The 18153-nt window shown below is 49.2% G+C and overlaps 1 protein-coding gene across 1 annotated transcript in view; it reads right to left on the bottom strand.

Moving 5' to 3' along the window:
* Window positions 1-7085: 7085 nt before the first annotated feature.
* Window positions 7086-18153, bottom strand: part of SEMA3B (semaphorin 3B) — a 57906-nt gene continuing 46838 nt past the window's right edge. The window contains exons 8-18 of the mRNA XM_063121076.1: window positions 17591-17736; window positions 17049-17163; window positions 15807-15876; window positions 14533-14677; window positions 13861-14080; window positions 12434-12525; window positions 11715-11756; window positions 9909-10066; window positions 9221-9276; window positions 8341-8480; window positions 7086-7580 (exon numbers count right to left, since the gene is read on the bottom strand). Coding sequence (XP_062977146.1) covers window positions 7125-7580; window positions 8341-8480; window positions 9221-9276; window positions 9909-10066; window positions 11715-11756; window positions 12434-12525; window positions 13861-14080; window positions 14533-14677; window positions 15807-15876; window positions 17049-17163; window positions 17591-17736 — 1640 coding nt within the window. The 3' untranslated portion in view covers window positions 7086-7124. The remainder of the gene's footprint in view (window positions 7581-8340; window positions 8481-9220; window positions 9277-9908; window positions 10067-11714; window positions 11757-12433; window positions 12526-13860; window positions 14081-14532; window positions 14678-15806; window positions 15877-17048; window positions 17164-17590; window positions 17737-18153) is intronic.

The following is an 18153-nucleotide window of genomic DNA, read 5'->3' as shown; positions in this document are numbered from 1 at the left end:
TCCCGGGTATCACCCCGGGATATAGCCTGGTCTAGCTAAGGCCTGTGATTGGATGACAGGAAGCATTCTAATTAGCTGCTTACCTTGCTGCACTTTCAAACAGCAACGTCCAATTCTTTATTTGTTTTATTTATTTATTTATTTATTTATTTATTTGCATTTGTAGACCACCCCATAGCCGAAGCTCTCTGGGCTGTTCACATAAGATAAGTTTAGAAGCTATTTGCGGTTCTATATGTTGATTACAATATTCCACTAATAAAAGAATCTTTTATTTGGAGACATTTAAATAGATGAAATAGAAAATCATGGCACATTTATACTTCATAGCAGTGGGGCCTGCAACAAAATGTTGTAGAGTGGATCAGTCCTGTTCAGGATACCTCATTCCATTCCTGCCCTCCATTTCCCCTTCTGTCAGTTAGGATTTCATAGCCACTGAGCATTTCTTATTCACATTGAGTTATTTTTTGAGTTTTGCCCTTGTAAGGTCCCCCACCCAACCAACCAGGGCGGCCCTCCCATGAAGCAGGGTGAGGCATCCACCTCAGGTGGTGGAGTGGAAGAAGCAGTGACTTGTGCACTCCCTCCTGCCAGGACCTGCCACCACTGTGCTATCCCCGCTCCCCCACTGCTGCCATGCCTCCCACTGTCCTCCCTATCCCTTTGCTGTTGGCACTGCCGCCACCCGCTCTGCAGATCCTCTCCGAGCAAGTGGCAGGCAGACAGGCGATCTTCAGGGACACCCCCTCCCACAACGCATCACTCTGAGGAAAGACCCTGGCCGTCTGCTTTTCTGGGCAGGGTGGCAGCAGCAGGCAATGATGGGGGTAAGGGAGAGATGGATGCAGCAGTGGCAACATGTGAGCTCTCAGGCAGTGGGAGAGCTTGCGCCAGCGCTATGTGTGGTGTAGTGTTAGACTGGGAGTCGGGAGATCCGGGTTCTAGTCCCCACTTGGCCATGGAAACCCACTGGGTGACTTTGGGCCAGTCACAGACTCTCAGCCCAACCTACCTCACAGAGTTGTTGTGAGGATAAAATGGAGAGGAGGAGGATTATGTATGCCGTCTTGGGTTCTTTGGTGGGATATAAATAAATAAATAAATAAATAAATAAATAAATGCCAGCTTTAGCTTAAAACTATTACGTCAGCTTAATGAAGACCAAGGTTAGGCAGTCATGTGTTACTTCCAATTGTGAAGCACACAATGCAAATTTCTCTCCCCATGCCCTCTGGCTATCCCATGCTTTACAACTGCTGCTACATTCTTGATGTGTTACAGTACAAATAACACAATTTGTGTAGAGTAAAAATAACAACACAATTTGCGTAGAGTAAAAATAACAACACAATTCTCCCCACCCCTGAAAGGGGTGACAACCTAAACTGTCATGAAGGGATGATTATGATGTTGTGGGGTGGGGGAGGAAGATTACTTCCTGCTTCCAAATATAGCTGCTTTGCATGCCTTGGTAGGAGCGCGAACTTGCTGCATGTCTCAAGCCCTCAAGGAGGCAGCTGATTGGAAAGCAGGCAGTGGGGGTGGGGGGCAGTTTGGGACCACCTTCAAACCAGTGCTCAGCTCGCCGGCCCTATACAGACGCCCCCTCAAAGGACTCACACAAAACAGCTGAGCCACAGAATTATTCTAAGTAATACATGGCAGACAGTCTGATGTCTGCAGCCCTAAGTGGTGGCTACACGGCTGTGCAAAACCAACTCCTTGTACTTTGCTCACTGGAGCCATAAACAAAGTTGGGGTTTGATCTGCCTCCATGTAAACCATTCTATTTCTAGAGCGAGGACGACAGAGAAGATTCTGTGGGCAGCACCTGAAATGATGCTATGATTTCTGTGAGGTTTCTGTTTATGGAAAACGGGAGGCACAAAGGTAAAATGACTGCTTTATTGTGTTAATACATTCCCACCACATTGGATCCAGCACAGTCTGTCGCATGACTCAAGTAGGCCCAGAAACTAATGGGGCCAGTTCACTCACCAATGATTCCAATAGGCCATCTTAGCTACACCTCAACTCCTCACATTTCCCACTCTCTTGACCAGAGGTAGACAACACAGTGCCTGTGGGCTCCAGTGTGCCCCTGGATGTCTCCCCAATTTTATTTTTTTTAAATGAACACATTTTCTTTCTGGCAGGTGGGATTGCTATGAAATAGGTTTCTGTTGGTGCTGAAAACTGAGTTCAAAGGAGTTGTTTAGTGTGTTGGGATTCAGACCCAACCTCTCCCTTGTACTCAGTTTTTGGGGGCAGGTTACTTGTCCTTTGCCACATCTCCCATGGCAGTCATTTTGTAGTGGTGTCCAGGACGGCTTCTCAAATTGCCAAATGTGCCCATGGCCCCAAAAGGCTGCCTATTCTTGCTCTTGACTCTCTTTTCTTTTTCATGTAGAGTTTGCCGTAGGCAGAGATAAAATATATAGCGTAGCACACAAATTAATTGCTGAGGATCCCCTTGTCACTGGGCTCGGTTGAAAACAGCAGAATGAAATTTAATAGGTATAAATGCCAAGTTCTACACCTAGGAAATAGAAACCAAATGCACAGTTACAAAATGGGGGATACTTGGCTCAGCAATGCTACAAATGAGAAGAATCTTGGAATTGCTGTAGATCACAAGCTGAATATGAGCCAACAGTGCGATATGGCTGCAAGAAAGGCAAATGCTATTTTGGGCTACATTAATAGAAGTATAGCTTCCAAATCACGTGAGGTACTGGTTCCTCTCTATTCGGCCCTGGTTAGGCCTCATCTAGAGTATTACGTCCAGTTCTGGGCTCCACAATTCAAGAAGGACGCAGACAAGCTGGAGCGTGTTCAGAGGAGGGCAACCAGGATGATCAGGGGTCTGGAAACAAAGCCCTATGAAGAGAGACTGAAAGCACTGGGCATGTTTAGTCTGGAGAAGAGAAGATTGAGGGGAGACATGATAGCACTCTTCAAATACTTAAAAGGTTATCACACAGAAGAGGGCCAGGATCTCTTCTCGATCATCCCAGAGTGCAGAATATGGAATAATGGGCTCAAGTTACAGGAAGCCAGATTCTAGCTGGACATCAGGAAAATCTTCCCAACTGTTAGAGCAGTATGACAATGGAACCAATTACCTAGGGAGGTTGTGGGCTTTCCCACACTAGAGATATTCAAGAGGCAGCTGGACAGCCGTCTGTCAGGTATGCTTTAAGCTGGATTCTTGCAATGGGCAGGAGGTTGGACTTGATGGTCTTACAGGCACCTTCCAACTCTACTGTTCTATGATTCTTCATTCCTCCAGACTACTCCTTCAGTATAAAAAAACTTAATGGCCAAAATGGGAAGTTCCAAACTGGGTTTTTCAAATGCTGCATGATAAATGTATTCTACCTGGAGGGAAGGGAACAAAGGGGAAGTGGAGCATTTAGAGAGAGAAGAAGAAAAAGCATCCAGGAACGCTTGGCAGAATTTCATCCATTGCGTTTTCAGCTTTACTCTGTGCTTTTTTAAACAAGGAAAACATCTTGGGTTAGAAGGAACTACCCTGCCTGGTACTGACTTCTTGTGGCAAGTTATGCACACCTGCAATGTTTACAACAACCTTGCATATGGTAGGGTGACCATATTGAGAGGAGGACAAGGCTCCTTTGTCTTTAACAGTTGTATAGAAAAGGGAATTTCAGTAGGTGTCATTTGTATACATGCAGCACCTGCTGAAACTCTCTTTTCTATACAACTGTTAAAGGTACATGATCCCTGCCCTCTTGACCAGATACAGAAGGGGGCAGGGCTCCTGCAGCTTTAACTGTAGCGATGAAGAGGGAATTTCACCAGGTGCTATATGCATACAAATGACACCTGCTGAAACTCCCTTTTCTATACAACTGTTAAAGGTACAGGAGCCCTGTCCTCCTTTCTATATGGTCACCCTAGCATATGGGGGCAGATCTCAAATATGACTCTCCGAGATCTTAGGCATCTTGTCTCCCATGAAGCCCTCTGCTATATGCCTCTCGCAGTGCAATCCTGTAAGAACTTAAGAAGAGCCCTGCTGGATCACACCAAGGGTCCATCTAGTCCAGCATTCTGTTCACACAGTGGCCAACCAGATGTTGACCACAAGCAGGACATGAGCGCAAGAGCACCCTCCCACCCATGTCCCCCAGCAATTGGTGTACATAGGCTTACTGCCTTTGCTACTGGAGGTAGCACATAGCTATCAGGGCTATGGAAGTGTGGGATTTTGTTTTCAAGGGGGCTTGTTCCCAGGCAAATGCACATAGGATTGCAGCCTTAGTGGCAGAAAATGGGGTCAAACCTGAGGCCTCATACAGAGGCCTTAGCTAGACCTATGGATTATCCCAGGCAAATGGAGGGGTCATCCCTGCCTGCTCCCGGGATCCCCTGTGTGTCATTTGGATGCACAGGGATGATCCCGGGACAATCCCGGGATATAGGCCTGGTCTAGCCAAGGCCTCAGTCATTGAATGACTGCCCTTTCCCATGAAACAAAGCAAGGAGGATGACAGTGTGACTACATTCTTGGGGAGTTTTCCTTAAATGCTATAAACGGGACTTAAGAACTGCCATATTGGAGTAGGCCAGGATTCTGGGCTCCGGCAGTGCCCAATCAGGTGCCTCTGAAGGCTCTCTAGGCAAAAGAGGTGATGGGACAGTAAATCTATTTGTGAACTTGCCACTTTAGACAGGGGCCTGAAAAAGAAAATTCAGCCTATACATAATAGCATGCCACAAGCCCTTCTTACCAACATATCATTTCCAAGGTGCAGTGGGGAATTTTTATACAGGAGAACCTCAGGACCAGCCCAAAACATGTTGCTATCTGAGGCAAAGGACAAGATGGCGCCCCTCACCTCCAGGATCCATCATGGCTTCAGATGGTCCTTTCATTTCAGACTTTTCTCACTGACAGGACAATTCAGGGGCAACTCACATCCAAGAATGTCAAGTGTGGAACATGGAATTGAGAGCTAGACAGGCTACAAACGCTTGCTTTCCTATTTTGGAAAGTTTTGCAGTGTGAATTTAATAACTAACCATTCATTTCTGAAGATTGGGGGCGGGGGGGGGAGAGTGTCCCTGCCTTGTTTTCCTGCTCACTGGAGGGCTGGATGGTGCTGACCACATCCCTTCCTTGATGAATTGCACACCACAGAAACTGCCCAAAACACCTTAAATCACATGGCAGGTCAATGGCAGAGGTGTCTTCCCCCAATCGAACGCCAGACCATATTGCCACTTTCAGATCAATAATACCAGCAACTCCCTTGGGACTGGAACTTTCTCTTTTCCTATAGAATAAGCAGTCCAGAGATTCAACTCCCCCCCTCCAAGTTCTTTGGGAGATGGATTAGTTCCAACTGCACAACCATATCCTTGGCCCTCTTCAGGCTGCTCTTAAAATGCCTCACAAGCTGCTCTAAAAATGACCCAGCGACTCATCCTGTGTGCCTTTCCTCCCCCAGCCCACTGCATGGGACTGGACTTCCAAACATTGCTACAACTAGGTTTTGGCTGTTGGCTTAGGCCTGAGAGCAGATGTCTGTAGGAACCAAAGCCTGGCTGGTCGTCATCTCTCTAGCAGAAACCACAGAAGGCAAATGGCTTAGAAGGGGCAACTGCTTCCCTCATCCATCATTGTGTCACATCACTGGGCCACAACTTCAAGACTTTGCCAGCTCCTTATCCATTCCCAGTGGCCACCTGCCCCCCCCCCCCGAGTGGTGTCCCCATAAATGTTTCTCATGGTGGTGATCTTTCTCTTCCTCTCCTGCTTCTTGCAAGGGTCACAGGCTGGTGAAGAACCCACTGAAGCTGTACCACACAGTTGGGCAACGTGTGGGCTAAGGGTCGCATGTGGTCCCGACATCCCTTCTGCACTCTGAAATCAGGGGCAGCTATGGAGCGCCCAAAGGGTCAAAATTAGCATGTTTCCTTTTACCATTCTGTATCCATCAGGGAGCATCCAATGGAAACAAGCTAATTTTGACCCTTCGGGTGTTCCGTTGTCATTATGGACACCATTTTTAAATTTTCTTTCTTTCTTTCTTTCTTTCTTTCTTTCTTTCTTTTCTCCATCAGTGGGGAATGATGCAGCCCAGGGGGTGGGGCAAAATGCCCCCACACCTCCTGCAATTGCCTACCCCAATATACAATTTACAGATGAGAGGGAAGGGAAGAAGGTACTGTGTCATCTATCCCTTTGCCTGCTTTCATGATTACTGCCACCCCTTGCAACACCTTCACACACACAATCACACATGCATGATCGGGGGGAAAACTCAGTCGGAGATGTCCCCGCAGTCGTTTGGGCCACAACAGTCCTGTTCCTTCAGTCAAAGGCTAAATCCCGGTGGGCCGCCAGGCGGTGGATTTACATTCATCAGTAAACAAATCTGTTAATAAATACATCAGTGGTTCTCGCGTGTCTCTGGAGACGGAGAGCACATTGCTACACTTATGCCCACAAGGTGGGAATAGGCGTGGTTATGGGAGGAAGAGGAAAGGGAATGGCGCCCTCCCTGTCGAAGAAGTGTTTTGGGCAGGGGTATAATTCGGCTGTCATTGTGAGATGCATTCATGCACTGTCCTTGTCAGAGGATGATGCCTGAGCCTCACTGGGATCTCCAGAGCTGGAGGGCTCTTCAGTCCCTAGACTTCATCTTGGCAGCCAGCAGATCCTTGAGGGAAACCCCTGCCCAACGTGACCCTCCAGCTCTACTTCCGATGACACAGGGGCACACAGGCTACGGCCTCTCTGTTCGTTTGGTCCTTGGAGACTGGTGCTCCCCCATCTTTGGTTGTGCGTTGTGGAAGAGGCCAAGGGGGCAGAGCGCCCCCCCACCCCAGCCCCGCTTCTCTCAGGTTCTGTTGCTTTGTGCCAGGTTCTGAATAGCGGCAGCTAAACTGCTGTGACAACAACATTCCCCTACAAACTACGTACCAAGCAGCATCCAGGAGTCTGGGGAGACGGTCTGGAAGGAAGCCCTCTACACCAAGCCGTAGAAGCCACACCAGGTCCAGCTCTCTTTCTCCCACCACCCCTTTCCCCCACACTCCCCCCTGCTCCTCTTCCAGCATAGAGGTTGTCCAGCTGTGCTCCTCGCAGGTCACCAGATGTCCGTGCTCCGGGGGCCCCTTTCGGCACGGGGCACTTCATGTGTTCTCCGGCTGCGGGCTCTCCGTTTCTCCTCCAGGTGCTTCCACTTGTGACTCTTGGCCTTGACACTGAGCGGAGGAGGCAGCGGCAGCTTCTTCTTGGGATGGTGGCTCTTGCGGCTCCATAGCTGCTCACACACCTGGTCCATGGTGCTGAGGTTGGGGTGATCCACCAACTGCAAGAAATCCCGGTACCAGACCTTGCGATGGAAGGGCTCTGTGGGCTCCTCTTCCCAGGAGAGGGAGTCGGCCTGCTGGGCATAGATCACTTCAAGCCGGAGGTGCAGCAGACTCTGGGTAAAGCCATGCTCCGTGGCCTGGCAATGGTAAAAGCCAGCATCTTTGCGCTGCACATTGCGCAACAGGATTCCCCGCTCCATCTTGACGACCCGATCGTCCATCAGGACCTGGAGGTTAAGAAACACAGAGAAATGGATCGGAGAACAGAACTGGGGAACGGAAGTCTAGATGGATAACGGATTGGGGGCGACAGACAAGAGCTACGGTTCAAGAATCAGGAGGAGGAAAGTCCTATCAATGGTACTATGCATTGGACGGAGGTCCAGGCTACAAGGGATGGGAATCTGAACTCAAGGAGGGCAGATAATCTGACCAAAGGAGATGGAGGGCAGAGTATCTTGGCCCATAGATCACATGTGCGGCTTTAGCTAGAATGGAGACAGGAAGATGCTTGTGAGACAAGCGGGAAGATGGGTAAGGAAGTGCTCTCCGAGAGGAAGAGATTTTCTATACGAAGCAGTTAATTGGCTGTTAATGTGCTGCATCTACTTTTGTTTTATCACAGAACTGAGATCCCAGCACTACATGAGGAGAGTTTGTTTTTCTGCTACATAACCTCTAGATGGCACTGTGGGATAGCAGAATAACGCAAATCCGCCTTCTTTCACTTTCACAATTAAATGCTGCATTTTCCTTGCTTTAAAAAAACTTGCCAAAAGTGCTGGTTAGACATAGAAGTGAAACTGGAGGGTCGCGTCATCATCTAAAGAACCCGTAAACAACCATGAATAGGGAAGAACAATCTCCCAATAAATGCCTCGTGTAAAAAAGCTCGAAGGCTGCAGTAGTTCCAGCAATGTAGTATTCACTGGATTCTGCCAGCCTTCTTTCTTACTGGCTACAGGCACACAGCAGCCAGGCTCATACCTCCTTCCGGGGGGTGCTGCTGGTTTTCTGATATGTCCACACCACCTCAGCCTGCAGGGACTTAGGGAGGCATTCCAGGAAGGCGCTGCTGCCTTCCACACCATATAGCTTCTTTTCCGGCACGGTGCTTTGCTGGGGATCTGCACAGAAACAGTAACACAAGGGAGGGGAGCTGAACCTGGGCCCATCAACACAGGTAGGTGAGCAAAGGCAGGAGAAACTGGTGCTCATGAACCCAGTGGAGGCAAATGAAAGAAAGAGCATCAAATTAGGGTGCTCAAAAAAATCAATTTTTTTGCCAAGTTGGCAAAAAAAGAGGTACAGTTCATGGAGTATAAATGTACTCAGCCTAAATGTATCTATGGCAGAGGGATGATTCTAGGCCACCAAGCAGTAAATACTGCATAGTAACATGGGGCATCTAGTTTCCTACCTTTTAGATTACATCATGGAAAAAACCCAGGAAGTAGTTAGAAGAAACTAGTTTCAAGCCTGCTCCTTTATCTAGTCCATACACCTGCCCACAGTTACAAAGTAATACACAGACTCTGTACGGGTTGTGAGACAAACCGTGTGTGTGAGTGTGTGGAATCATCATGTGTATTGTAGGAAGAAACACATTTTACTCACTCGTTCAATGCAGTAAAGCAGCCTTCCCCAACCCAGTGCTCTCCAGATGTTTTGGACTACAACTCCCACTATCCCCAGCCAGCATGGCTACTGCTGGCTGGGGATGATGGGAGTTGTAGTAAAATACACCTGTAGAACACTATGTTGGGGGAAGCTGCAGGAAAGGAAGCACACTGTTCTGAGGCTAGCCTTGGCTAGTGCTCAATCAGGTGCAAAGGATGCGGAGAGCGTGGGGTTTGAGTGCACTCACCTCCAGAGCACAACGAATTGGGATCCCCATTCCTCACATCCTGACGCCGGAACCGCCTGCCAGGGAGAGAGAGTGAGAAGCAGAAAGTGTTGACAGGATCCAAAGCAGGGGATGTTGTACTTCTGAGACGAGGTGGGACGGGGGGCTTCTCCAAAAGTTGAGTGTGCAGCTACCAGCCAGTACTCTTGTGCTAATTGTGTTCCGGTCATAACACCTCAGAGGTGGGACCCTACTATGTGCAACCATAGGACAGGACAGATGTGTAATCTGTCCTGGATAGACAGATCCAGCTGTCTGCAAGGGCTGAGATCCATTGCGTGCCCCCATGCACACTAGGCATCCCTTTGTTCTGGAGGCCAGCAATGTCCTCCGATGGGCTCACAGGAGGATGCTCTCAGGCAGGTTAAGAGTGGACTAGTTGTGGCAAGGCTGCATCTTGGGATGATGTCAGGATGCAAGTCATGACTGTCTAAGTTTTTCTTTGGGCACTGATATTGACTCAGTGCTGTTAAAGTCATGCCAACAGTGAGTGGCAAAAACTTCCACCAAAGCAGATCCTAGCTAGCTGACATCGAAAGGGTGGGCAGCCCGTGCTGCAAAAGATATTCTCTATCCACCCTCCCACCACCTCCGCAGCCCTGCTGCCAAGAGGGAGGCACTCTTGGGCACCTCAGTCAATGGGCCATACCGTTTGGTGTTGTGCATGTAGCGGGTGCAGGTGGTGCCATCCCAGGCGCAGTAGGGGTCCCTTGCTAGGCAGCACTCCGCACAAGCTTTGCCATAGATCCCACAGCGGTGCAAGGGCAGCTGGGAAATGGATGTCCGGGAGCCCATGTAGAGCTGTTGCTGTTAGGAGACAAAGCCACACTGCCCTGTTAAGGCCTGCTCAAGGTCTTCTGCTGGGATCATAGCTGATTCAGGCTAACAGCAAGATCCCACTTCAGCCGCTTGTGTGTCACAGCCCAACAGAGATTGACACTAGCCCTTCCCAGAGAGAGGGGGAAGCAAGACCTCTCCTTGGAACATCATGGGAGCTGGTAGCCGGCCTTGGCACAATCGAGAGTACCATGGCAAGGACTGATGGATGGAATGAACAGAAGTCAGCAATGTGATCGCTCCCAAGGCCAGCCCTATCATGTGGCAGTGTGAATCCTCCACTTCAGGTGGAGGAGCGGTGAATTGCCGCTGCCACCTCACTCTAGGTAAACATCACAGTGGGAGCTCTGGAGAGCAGAGCTGGTGGGGTTCTCCACAGCTACCATCTACCTGGTGGCACTAGAGCGGAAGGGCAGTCGGTGGTGGGGATCTCCAGAGCAGCCACCTGTGGATCCTTAGAGCCAACTGGTGCAGAGTTACGCGAGCTGGAAAAGCAGCCAGTGCAGCTCTTTGGAGAGGTGGCCAGGCCCGAATGCGGGGCAATGACCCAAAGCCAGGCAATTCTGGCCACTCAAAAGGGGCTGAAGTCATAACGAAAGTGCCCCGTTCCAGATTCAGTTTGGGGTTTCAATCTGTCTGATTCCAGATATACTAGCCGAGGTTGTAGAGCGGCCTTCCCCAACCGCGTGCTCTCCAGATACATTGGGCTACAATTCCCATCATTCCCAATCCTGCCTCCCTCCTTGGAGCCAGGCATTGGAGACAGGTGTCTCTGGAGATCACCCATGGTATAAGGGGGGACACAGACATGGCAGCAATGGAGGGTGGAGGTAGGTGTTCAGGAAGGGAGGAAGACAAATGTGGCGGCTTTGAAGATGGTGCGGCAGTGGTGGCAGACCACGTGTGCTCTCCAGCTTCAGGTGAGGGGAAAGCTTCGGCCGGCAATTCCCCAGAGAAGCACCACGTTCTGCACCTAAAAGTGTGCTGCCTTAAGAATGTGTGTCCCTGCTCTGGCTAAGGCTTTTAGGCACCACTGGAGTGAATAAAGGACTTGGTGGGAGAATCAATGCAAGCTGATAACCCCCCAAATTACAGACAAGAGATCTAGCAGGGTGTCCCGTACATTCTGTAGACGAGGAGACATTCCTCCTCCTTGATAGGAATGGGGCAATGTGATACTCGAGTATTAGGCTGTGGCCACGTCAGAAGTGGAATCAAGAGTTACTTTCCAAACAAGGCAATTCTGTCAGTCTTCGTGAGAGACCTTTTCTCAGGGGAAACTTGCATCCCTGATGCTTCAACCAAACACGGATGGAAGCATTAGGGTGTCATGAAGGAGTTGAAGCAGCATCATGAGATCTAGACCCACATAACCTTTGTGACGAGGGGAAATATATACAAATACCAGTCCGATATATACATATTCTGGGGATGTTCAGGAATTCTCTCACTGCAGATCTCTGTACCCAGCAATATTTATTTATTTTGCTGAAAATATTTGTAGGCTGCCTTTTAGGGTCCCACAAAAGCCCTTGCTGCACTCAGACAGAGGTTTGCTGCCTCCCCCATTCCTGTTCCTACTTTGTGGCTTGTACTGCCTGTCTGTTGTACTACGTACCCGCTTGGAGGAGATCTGCATGCTGGTAACCGGAGAGGAGTCCTGCCAATGAGAAAAGGGAATTGTGATGAGACTGAATTGCCGATAAACAGTTTCCTGTTGCTCCTTTGCAATCAGGGATCCAAGCACTTTCCAAGGTAGGGAATAGGTGAACCTGTTTCACTTTCTTATAATGGTCGCCTTTCCCCCCATCAGTTTGCAATTTTTTAAAAAATCCACACAGAAGTTCATATGCATTTTTGTACACATTTTCATGAGCACAAAAAAATCATACGTGTTTTTGCACACAAGTTCACCTAATGTACACATATTTTTGCAAGCACATTTTTGTAACGTGTGCATTTTTGTATGCAAATTCACCCAGCATACATTTGTTTGATCGGAGAACTGTGTTGCAAAATTTGGAAAAGGGCAATCATGGTAGGCTAATTCTCTTCCCATTTGCACGTCAGTTCAGGAAGTGCAAATTAGACCGGTTCATATTAAAATGTGAACCAAACGAATTTTGCCGGTTTGTATTAAAACGTGAACCCAACGAATCCTCCTCCCAGGGCACCCAGGTTACTGTCTCTATTCCTTGGGTGACATCTCCAAAGGCTGCTGACAGAACAGGAAAGGCAGAGATCCCCCAAATGGACACTGCAGCATGCCAATGCTTCCCCAAGGCAGACTGTCTCTGGCTGAGCCCCAGGCACCCTCCTCCTTTTGCCGCTGCTCACCTTAAACACCTGCAGCTCCTCCAGCAGCAGCTCCTCCATGTTTTGCCAGCTCTCCTTGGGCACAGAGACGACCTTCAGGACTGTGCCAATGTCTGCCAGTAGGGGGGAAAGTAAGACAGCTTAGCCCATACAGCGGGTTTCAGGCAGGCGGAAGCTTCCTATGTTCTCAAGACAACTTGCTCTCCCTTCCTTCCTCACCCCACCCCAGGAAGATTTCTCCCAGCCGCAGGGGCCATGCAAGAACTCAAAGCCAGGCAATTCTGGCCACTCAAAAGGGGCTGAAGTCATAACGAAAGTGCCCCATTCCAGATTCAGTTTGGGGTTTCAATCTGTCTGATTCCAGATATACTAGCTGAGGTTGTAGAGCGGCCTTCCCCAACCGCATGCTCTCCAGATACGTTGGGCTACAATTCCCATCCTTCCCAATCCTGGGGATTGGGGTCCACCACATTTGGTGGCCTCAGGTTGGGGAAGGCTGGTTTGCGGCATTTAGCGGCTGCTTTGAGGGATCTTGTTTCAAGCCCCATTTGTGTGCTAAAATCAAAGCCACCAATGCACCAGCTGTATGTAGAATTGGGGACCGACAGATTGGGGCAGTCCGAAGCAATGGGTCCTTGCAGAAAGAATGAATATTTCACTACACACAATGAGGGCACAACCAGACATGATGCAGGGGAGGCCCATGAAGAGAAGTTTGGAGGTGGGTGGGAAGGAAGGAAGGAAGGAAGGAAGGAGAGCAGCCATAGGAGGCCCCAATTTGGACTGGCACGTGGTGCTGAGGGATGTGTGCATTAACTCTTTTCCTGCGCCCTTTTCCTGATGAAAATTGTCCCCCCAGACACTGCTATTTGCCTTATATTGGCAGCTGGATGTTTCCCCCTGGAGGCAAATAGCAGCTCCAGGGGAAATTGTGCAGGTGCCAATCTGAATCCTTGCCTGGGGCTGCTATTACATTATGCCAACAACAATAGGGGATCCTGCTCATGGATCTCTCGTGTCAAATATAGTTTGGCCCTCAGGCAAAGTCCGCAGCTGGGATTAGGTAAATTCAACCCAGTTCTCTTAATAATGTTCCATTTGTTGAAATGGAGATCTATACCAAAAGAATCTGAGTGGGGCGCAACTGTTGCTTGAAGAGTGCTATTGTGTTTTGGAGCTTGGATCCCAATTCTGCCTTGGACTTCAGTCCTTCAGTAAGTTACTTTTCTTTTAGCCTTGCCAGTTTGCCTTCTGGAAAGTGAGCGTTTTGTTATTGTCTACGTCCACCATGGCAGCCATTTTAGGAATGGGCAAGCGCCCCCTGCCATGGCAACCATTTTCTGAGAGTGCCCACCTATGACACCCTCTCTACATTTCAAATATGCCTCCTGAACCCCAAAAACCCTGGGCTACGTTTGCCCAACAGAAGAGGAGGAGCACAGACACACCTGTGCCGATGAAAAGGACATCATAGTGGCCGTCGGCCGCCGCTACACGGTCCACTGCGATGCGGGTGAAGGTGTAGCCCACGTTGGTTTGCAAGAAGACGGGTCGCTGACCATGTGGCAACACCGGATTGTACATCAACGGGTGATTGCGGGCAAATTGGATCACGTCATCAGGGAAATCCTTGGTGGAACTAAAAGTGCCGAAGGTTTTGCTGGGACACTGTGAAGGGCAAAGAGAAGGGAGGCGATTGCGGACAGAAGGCGCAGGCATGTAAAATCCATCCACTCCTAGGCACGCCCCATCACAGCTGCCCATGCATACAACACTACTCTTCTTCTATTCCAATCATGCCCCCATCATGATTTCCACCCCCCGCCCAGCCTCTCATGCAGCCCTGCTGATGCCCCTCTGCTTTGGACTCCATCTCCTTGCTTTACTGAAGCCCTAAACTCTCACCATATACTGGCAGAACCCCGCAATCCTGATGCAGAAACCCTCCTCTGACCCAGCCCTGCTTTCTCCCTTTCCCAGCTCCTCATCTCAGCCTGCTCTTCTCCTTCTGGCCATGCGTTCCCGAAACACATTGTTGTGTGCGCACCCACATCATTACCAAGCTCCACAGCCAAGCACCACCAAGCTTCATTGTAAGATCCCGCGTCTGTAGCACGTACCATTCCTGGGCGGGGGTAAGGGACCCGGCCTTGGTAGGACACCCATTGGTAGTTGGGCCCCTCCTTGTGCGCAAAAGGCCCCAAGAAGGCTCGGCGGATGTCGTTCATGTGGTACACACAGACAGCAGAGCCTTTGAAAATGGTGCTGTGGAAGCAGAGCAAAGGGAGGCATTAGGGGGAAGACAGAAGCCGGGAGGGAATATGGGAAGAGCCGCGTGGCGGCATCCCACCCCTCACCCTACACTGCCCGCCGTGCCTGGAGAGACATTTAACGGCAGGTCAGCCCAAACTCAGGAGAGGCTGGTGGCTCTGATATCATTGGAGTGATGAATCAACTCTGGTTCTCAGTCCAAACCAGTCAGAACTCTACCTTGGATAGCTCCCTTAGAGTTCTGACTAAAAGCTGGAGGAAATTTATCACCCCACTGACATCGGAGCCACCAGCCTCCACTGCTGCACCTCAGTGGGAAGAAGCAATCTGGACTGGAAGTGAAAGGGGTGGGCAGAAAGTTGATCGGGATCTACTGGTAGATCTTTGATTCACAGTAGATCTCCAAGGGTTTCTGACTCCCAGCTGTTTAGCACAGGTAACAACAAAATGACTTTTCCCACCTAAATTGGGCTGCTGAAATTAAGGAAGCTTCAGCATCACCGGGGGTGGGCTTTTGTGCAAAAGGAGTGTGAACTCAGCTCAGTTCTGTCCCTGAAAACGAATGCTGGGCTCAGCATGTGCTGAATGGGAGCCTGATCTATAATTCTAAGTGTATGTCTTTTTGCATCTGGCTTCACATGGAGGATCTTGGGGTTCTAGCAAAAAAACCAAAGTAAACCCAATAAGCTTGAAGTCTGCCCATTCTTGAAAGTACAGCACTCACTGGAGACTATGGGCTTTTAACCTGCACCTTTACCGAGGCTTCTGCTTCTGGATTCTTTGTGGGATTAAGATCTGCTCTTTTACACATTTTCCTCCCCTACACCTGCCCTAGGGTTATTTCTTCTGCCTTTCTAGACGTTCAATTATACAGCCACTAGGTGGTGCTGTGGTATAGCACAATTGCGCAATTACACAAAAGTTCTGTGGCGTTATAGGAGCCATGCAGAAAAAAATACCAGTCTTCCCTCATTAAGAAAAAAATACCCATAACAATCCTTGCAAAGCATGCAAGAGGCCCTGAATGATGATGGTGTGACGTAAAGGACCTGCAAACTACTGTGAGTGAGCAATTACGAGCGTACAATAAAAGCCTCATGTAGAAAGAGTCTGTTATGCTTACCTGGAGGTGGTGAAAACAGCATAGAGCAATGGGTTACGCTTGTCCCTGGTTGGTAGCAAGAAGACATCACCTGAACAGAGGAAGAAGAAGAAGAAGAAGAAGAAGAAGAAGAAGAAGGGAGGGAGGGAAGGAGTCAGCAGTCTGCAATCCTCCACCCTGAGAATGACTATCTCTTTCCCATCCAAGGAAAGCGTGATTTTGTTTGACAGTGACCTTTCTCTAACGCACCCACCAAAAAACTCACCCAGGGAAAGAGAAATCAAGCCCTTGTTCATTTTGACCCTACAGCAGCCTGCCCAAACCTGGTGCCCTCCTGATGTTTTGGAATTCAATTCCCATCAGCCCCAGCCAGTATGACCAACTGCCAGTGATGATGGGAGTTGTAGTCCAAAATATCAGGAGGGCACAGGGTTGGAGAAGGCTGCCCTACAGCAATTATGAGGTACAAAATCCATTTTTAACAAATCAGAAGTTGCAAAAAAAAATATTATCTAACTCTGTAAAGTCACTAGAACTGGTTACTTAAGGCAATGGGATTTAGCTGTAATTGGGGAGGGGAGAAGGAAGGATAGCAAGCGATTTCAAAATCAATAAAAGCCAGAATGTAAATTTATATTTTTACTGTGTTTTGGAAGTAACAAGTATGTAGGTTTCAGCATGTAATCATTAATGTGGAAAAAACTATTGCTTTAGTACAGAAATTATTGCATCAGCTTGGAGCTGTAAAAATAATAATAATGAAAGTATTATTTATTTCATTTATTTATTTATTAAATTTCTATACCGCCCAATAGCCGGAGCTCTCTGGGCGGTTCATAAAAATTAATCGCAAGTTGTTCCTCCAGAGTCAGGAGATTGTTTAAAAAAAAACAAAAAAACCCTTCCAGCAAATGTTTTGGCTCTGTATGCACATGTATATGTGTGCACACATCCCGATAATACAGTCATTAAGCTCTCCTCTCTGATGGCAGGAGAGGATAACAACAACAACAACAACAACAACAACAATAATAATTTATTTATTTATTACCCCTCTCCCCCTCTAGATCGAGACGGGGAACCTCCATCCATCATTTCAAGGACGGCTGTGGGAATGAGGGATGTGTCCAAAGGACAGGCTCACTCTACCGCCCCGTTCCAACCCCTTTTTCTGCTGTACAACCACCTCGGGTGGAATCCCCAGTGGCCTTTCCCTATGGTAGGATCAGCCCTAGTCCACCCCCATCAGCCACAGCCACTCACGGAGTTGGTCAAAGTGGGTGTCACTCCCGTCACTGCCTGGAACGGCACACACTAGTCGTGCCTTCAGGAAGGTCGTCCACTTATTCACCAGGCTCCTCTGTCCCCCCATGTCATTCTGCAGGGAGAGGAAGAGAAGAGATGGATCAGAGAGCTAGCCAGGGACCCCATCCCCCATCCAGAGCTTCTGGAGCCCCATGCTGAGATTTTAGTCTCTCTCCCACAGCACAAGATCCCTGTGGGGACCAAGTGCCCCATGGCTCAGCAAGGGGCTCAATAGGCGGTAATGCAGAAAGCCTCCCAAGGGAAATGATTTGCCAGCCTGGCTGAGAAAGAGTCTCCCCGGGATCTGTACTGGTATCATGCATCATTACAGGCAGGGGAGCTGATGCTGGGTCCTTTCTTAGCCAAAGCAAGGGCTGATAGCCAACCAATCTGCCCTCACCTGCTCGACCAGGAGCAATCTGACCACAGGCCTCCTGCCCAACCCCACTGGCCTCCTGCCCATCCTCAGCTCTGGACTGGACCAAGCCCAGCATACTCACCCGGCAGATCTGGCCAATGCGGGTGAAGGTCTGCTTGCCCAGTCCCTGGGATCCCTCCACTGCCGTTTCCCTGAAGAAGAAGAAGATCTTGTCGTCGTCGTGGTTCTCACTCTCCGGGATCCAGAAGACCTCAATGAACTTGGGCTCTTGTGTCAGAGAGATGGGAGAGAATGTGAGCACAGGGCAAGGAGATGACGGCCGTGCCTACTGAGGCTGAGCTGTGGAGATGGCGGATCCAGGAGGTGGGGGATGGAGGAAGGCAGGGGATGGGGAACTCTGCACAGGTCGAGCTCCTCAACCTTCGCTATGAGGCTTAGAAAGGAAGATACTTTCCCAAAACCTCCAGCCTTATTGAGATACAACAAAGAGATCTGCCACGTAATCCACAAAGTTTTATTCAGGCAATAAACGTCTCTTCCCACCTAAGAGAGTCCAACCTAAGTCCAACTCTCCACCTAAGAGAGTTCAGAATCTGTTTCTGATTGTTCGCCTGAAACTCCTTTCCCCAGCCTAAGGGGAACAGGCCTAGTTATGACAGATACCCACACAAGAGCCAGTGCAGT

Source organism: Elgaria multicarinata, chromosome 3, assembly GCF_023053635.1.
Source record: "Elgaria multicarinata webbii isolate HBS135686 ecotype San Diego chromosome 3, rElgMul1.1.pri, whole genome shotgun sequence".
Classification (NCBI taxonomy): Eukaryota; Metazoa; Chordata; class Lepidosauria; order Squamata; family Anguidae; genus Elgaria; species Elgaria multicarinata.
Note: the sequence above shows the minus strand (reverse complement) of the source record. Positions and strands in the feature narration are given on the sequence as shown.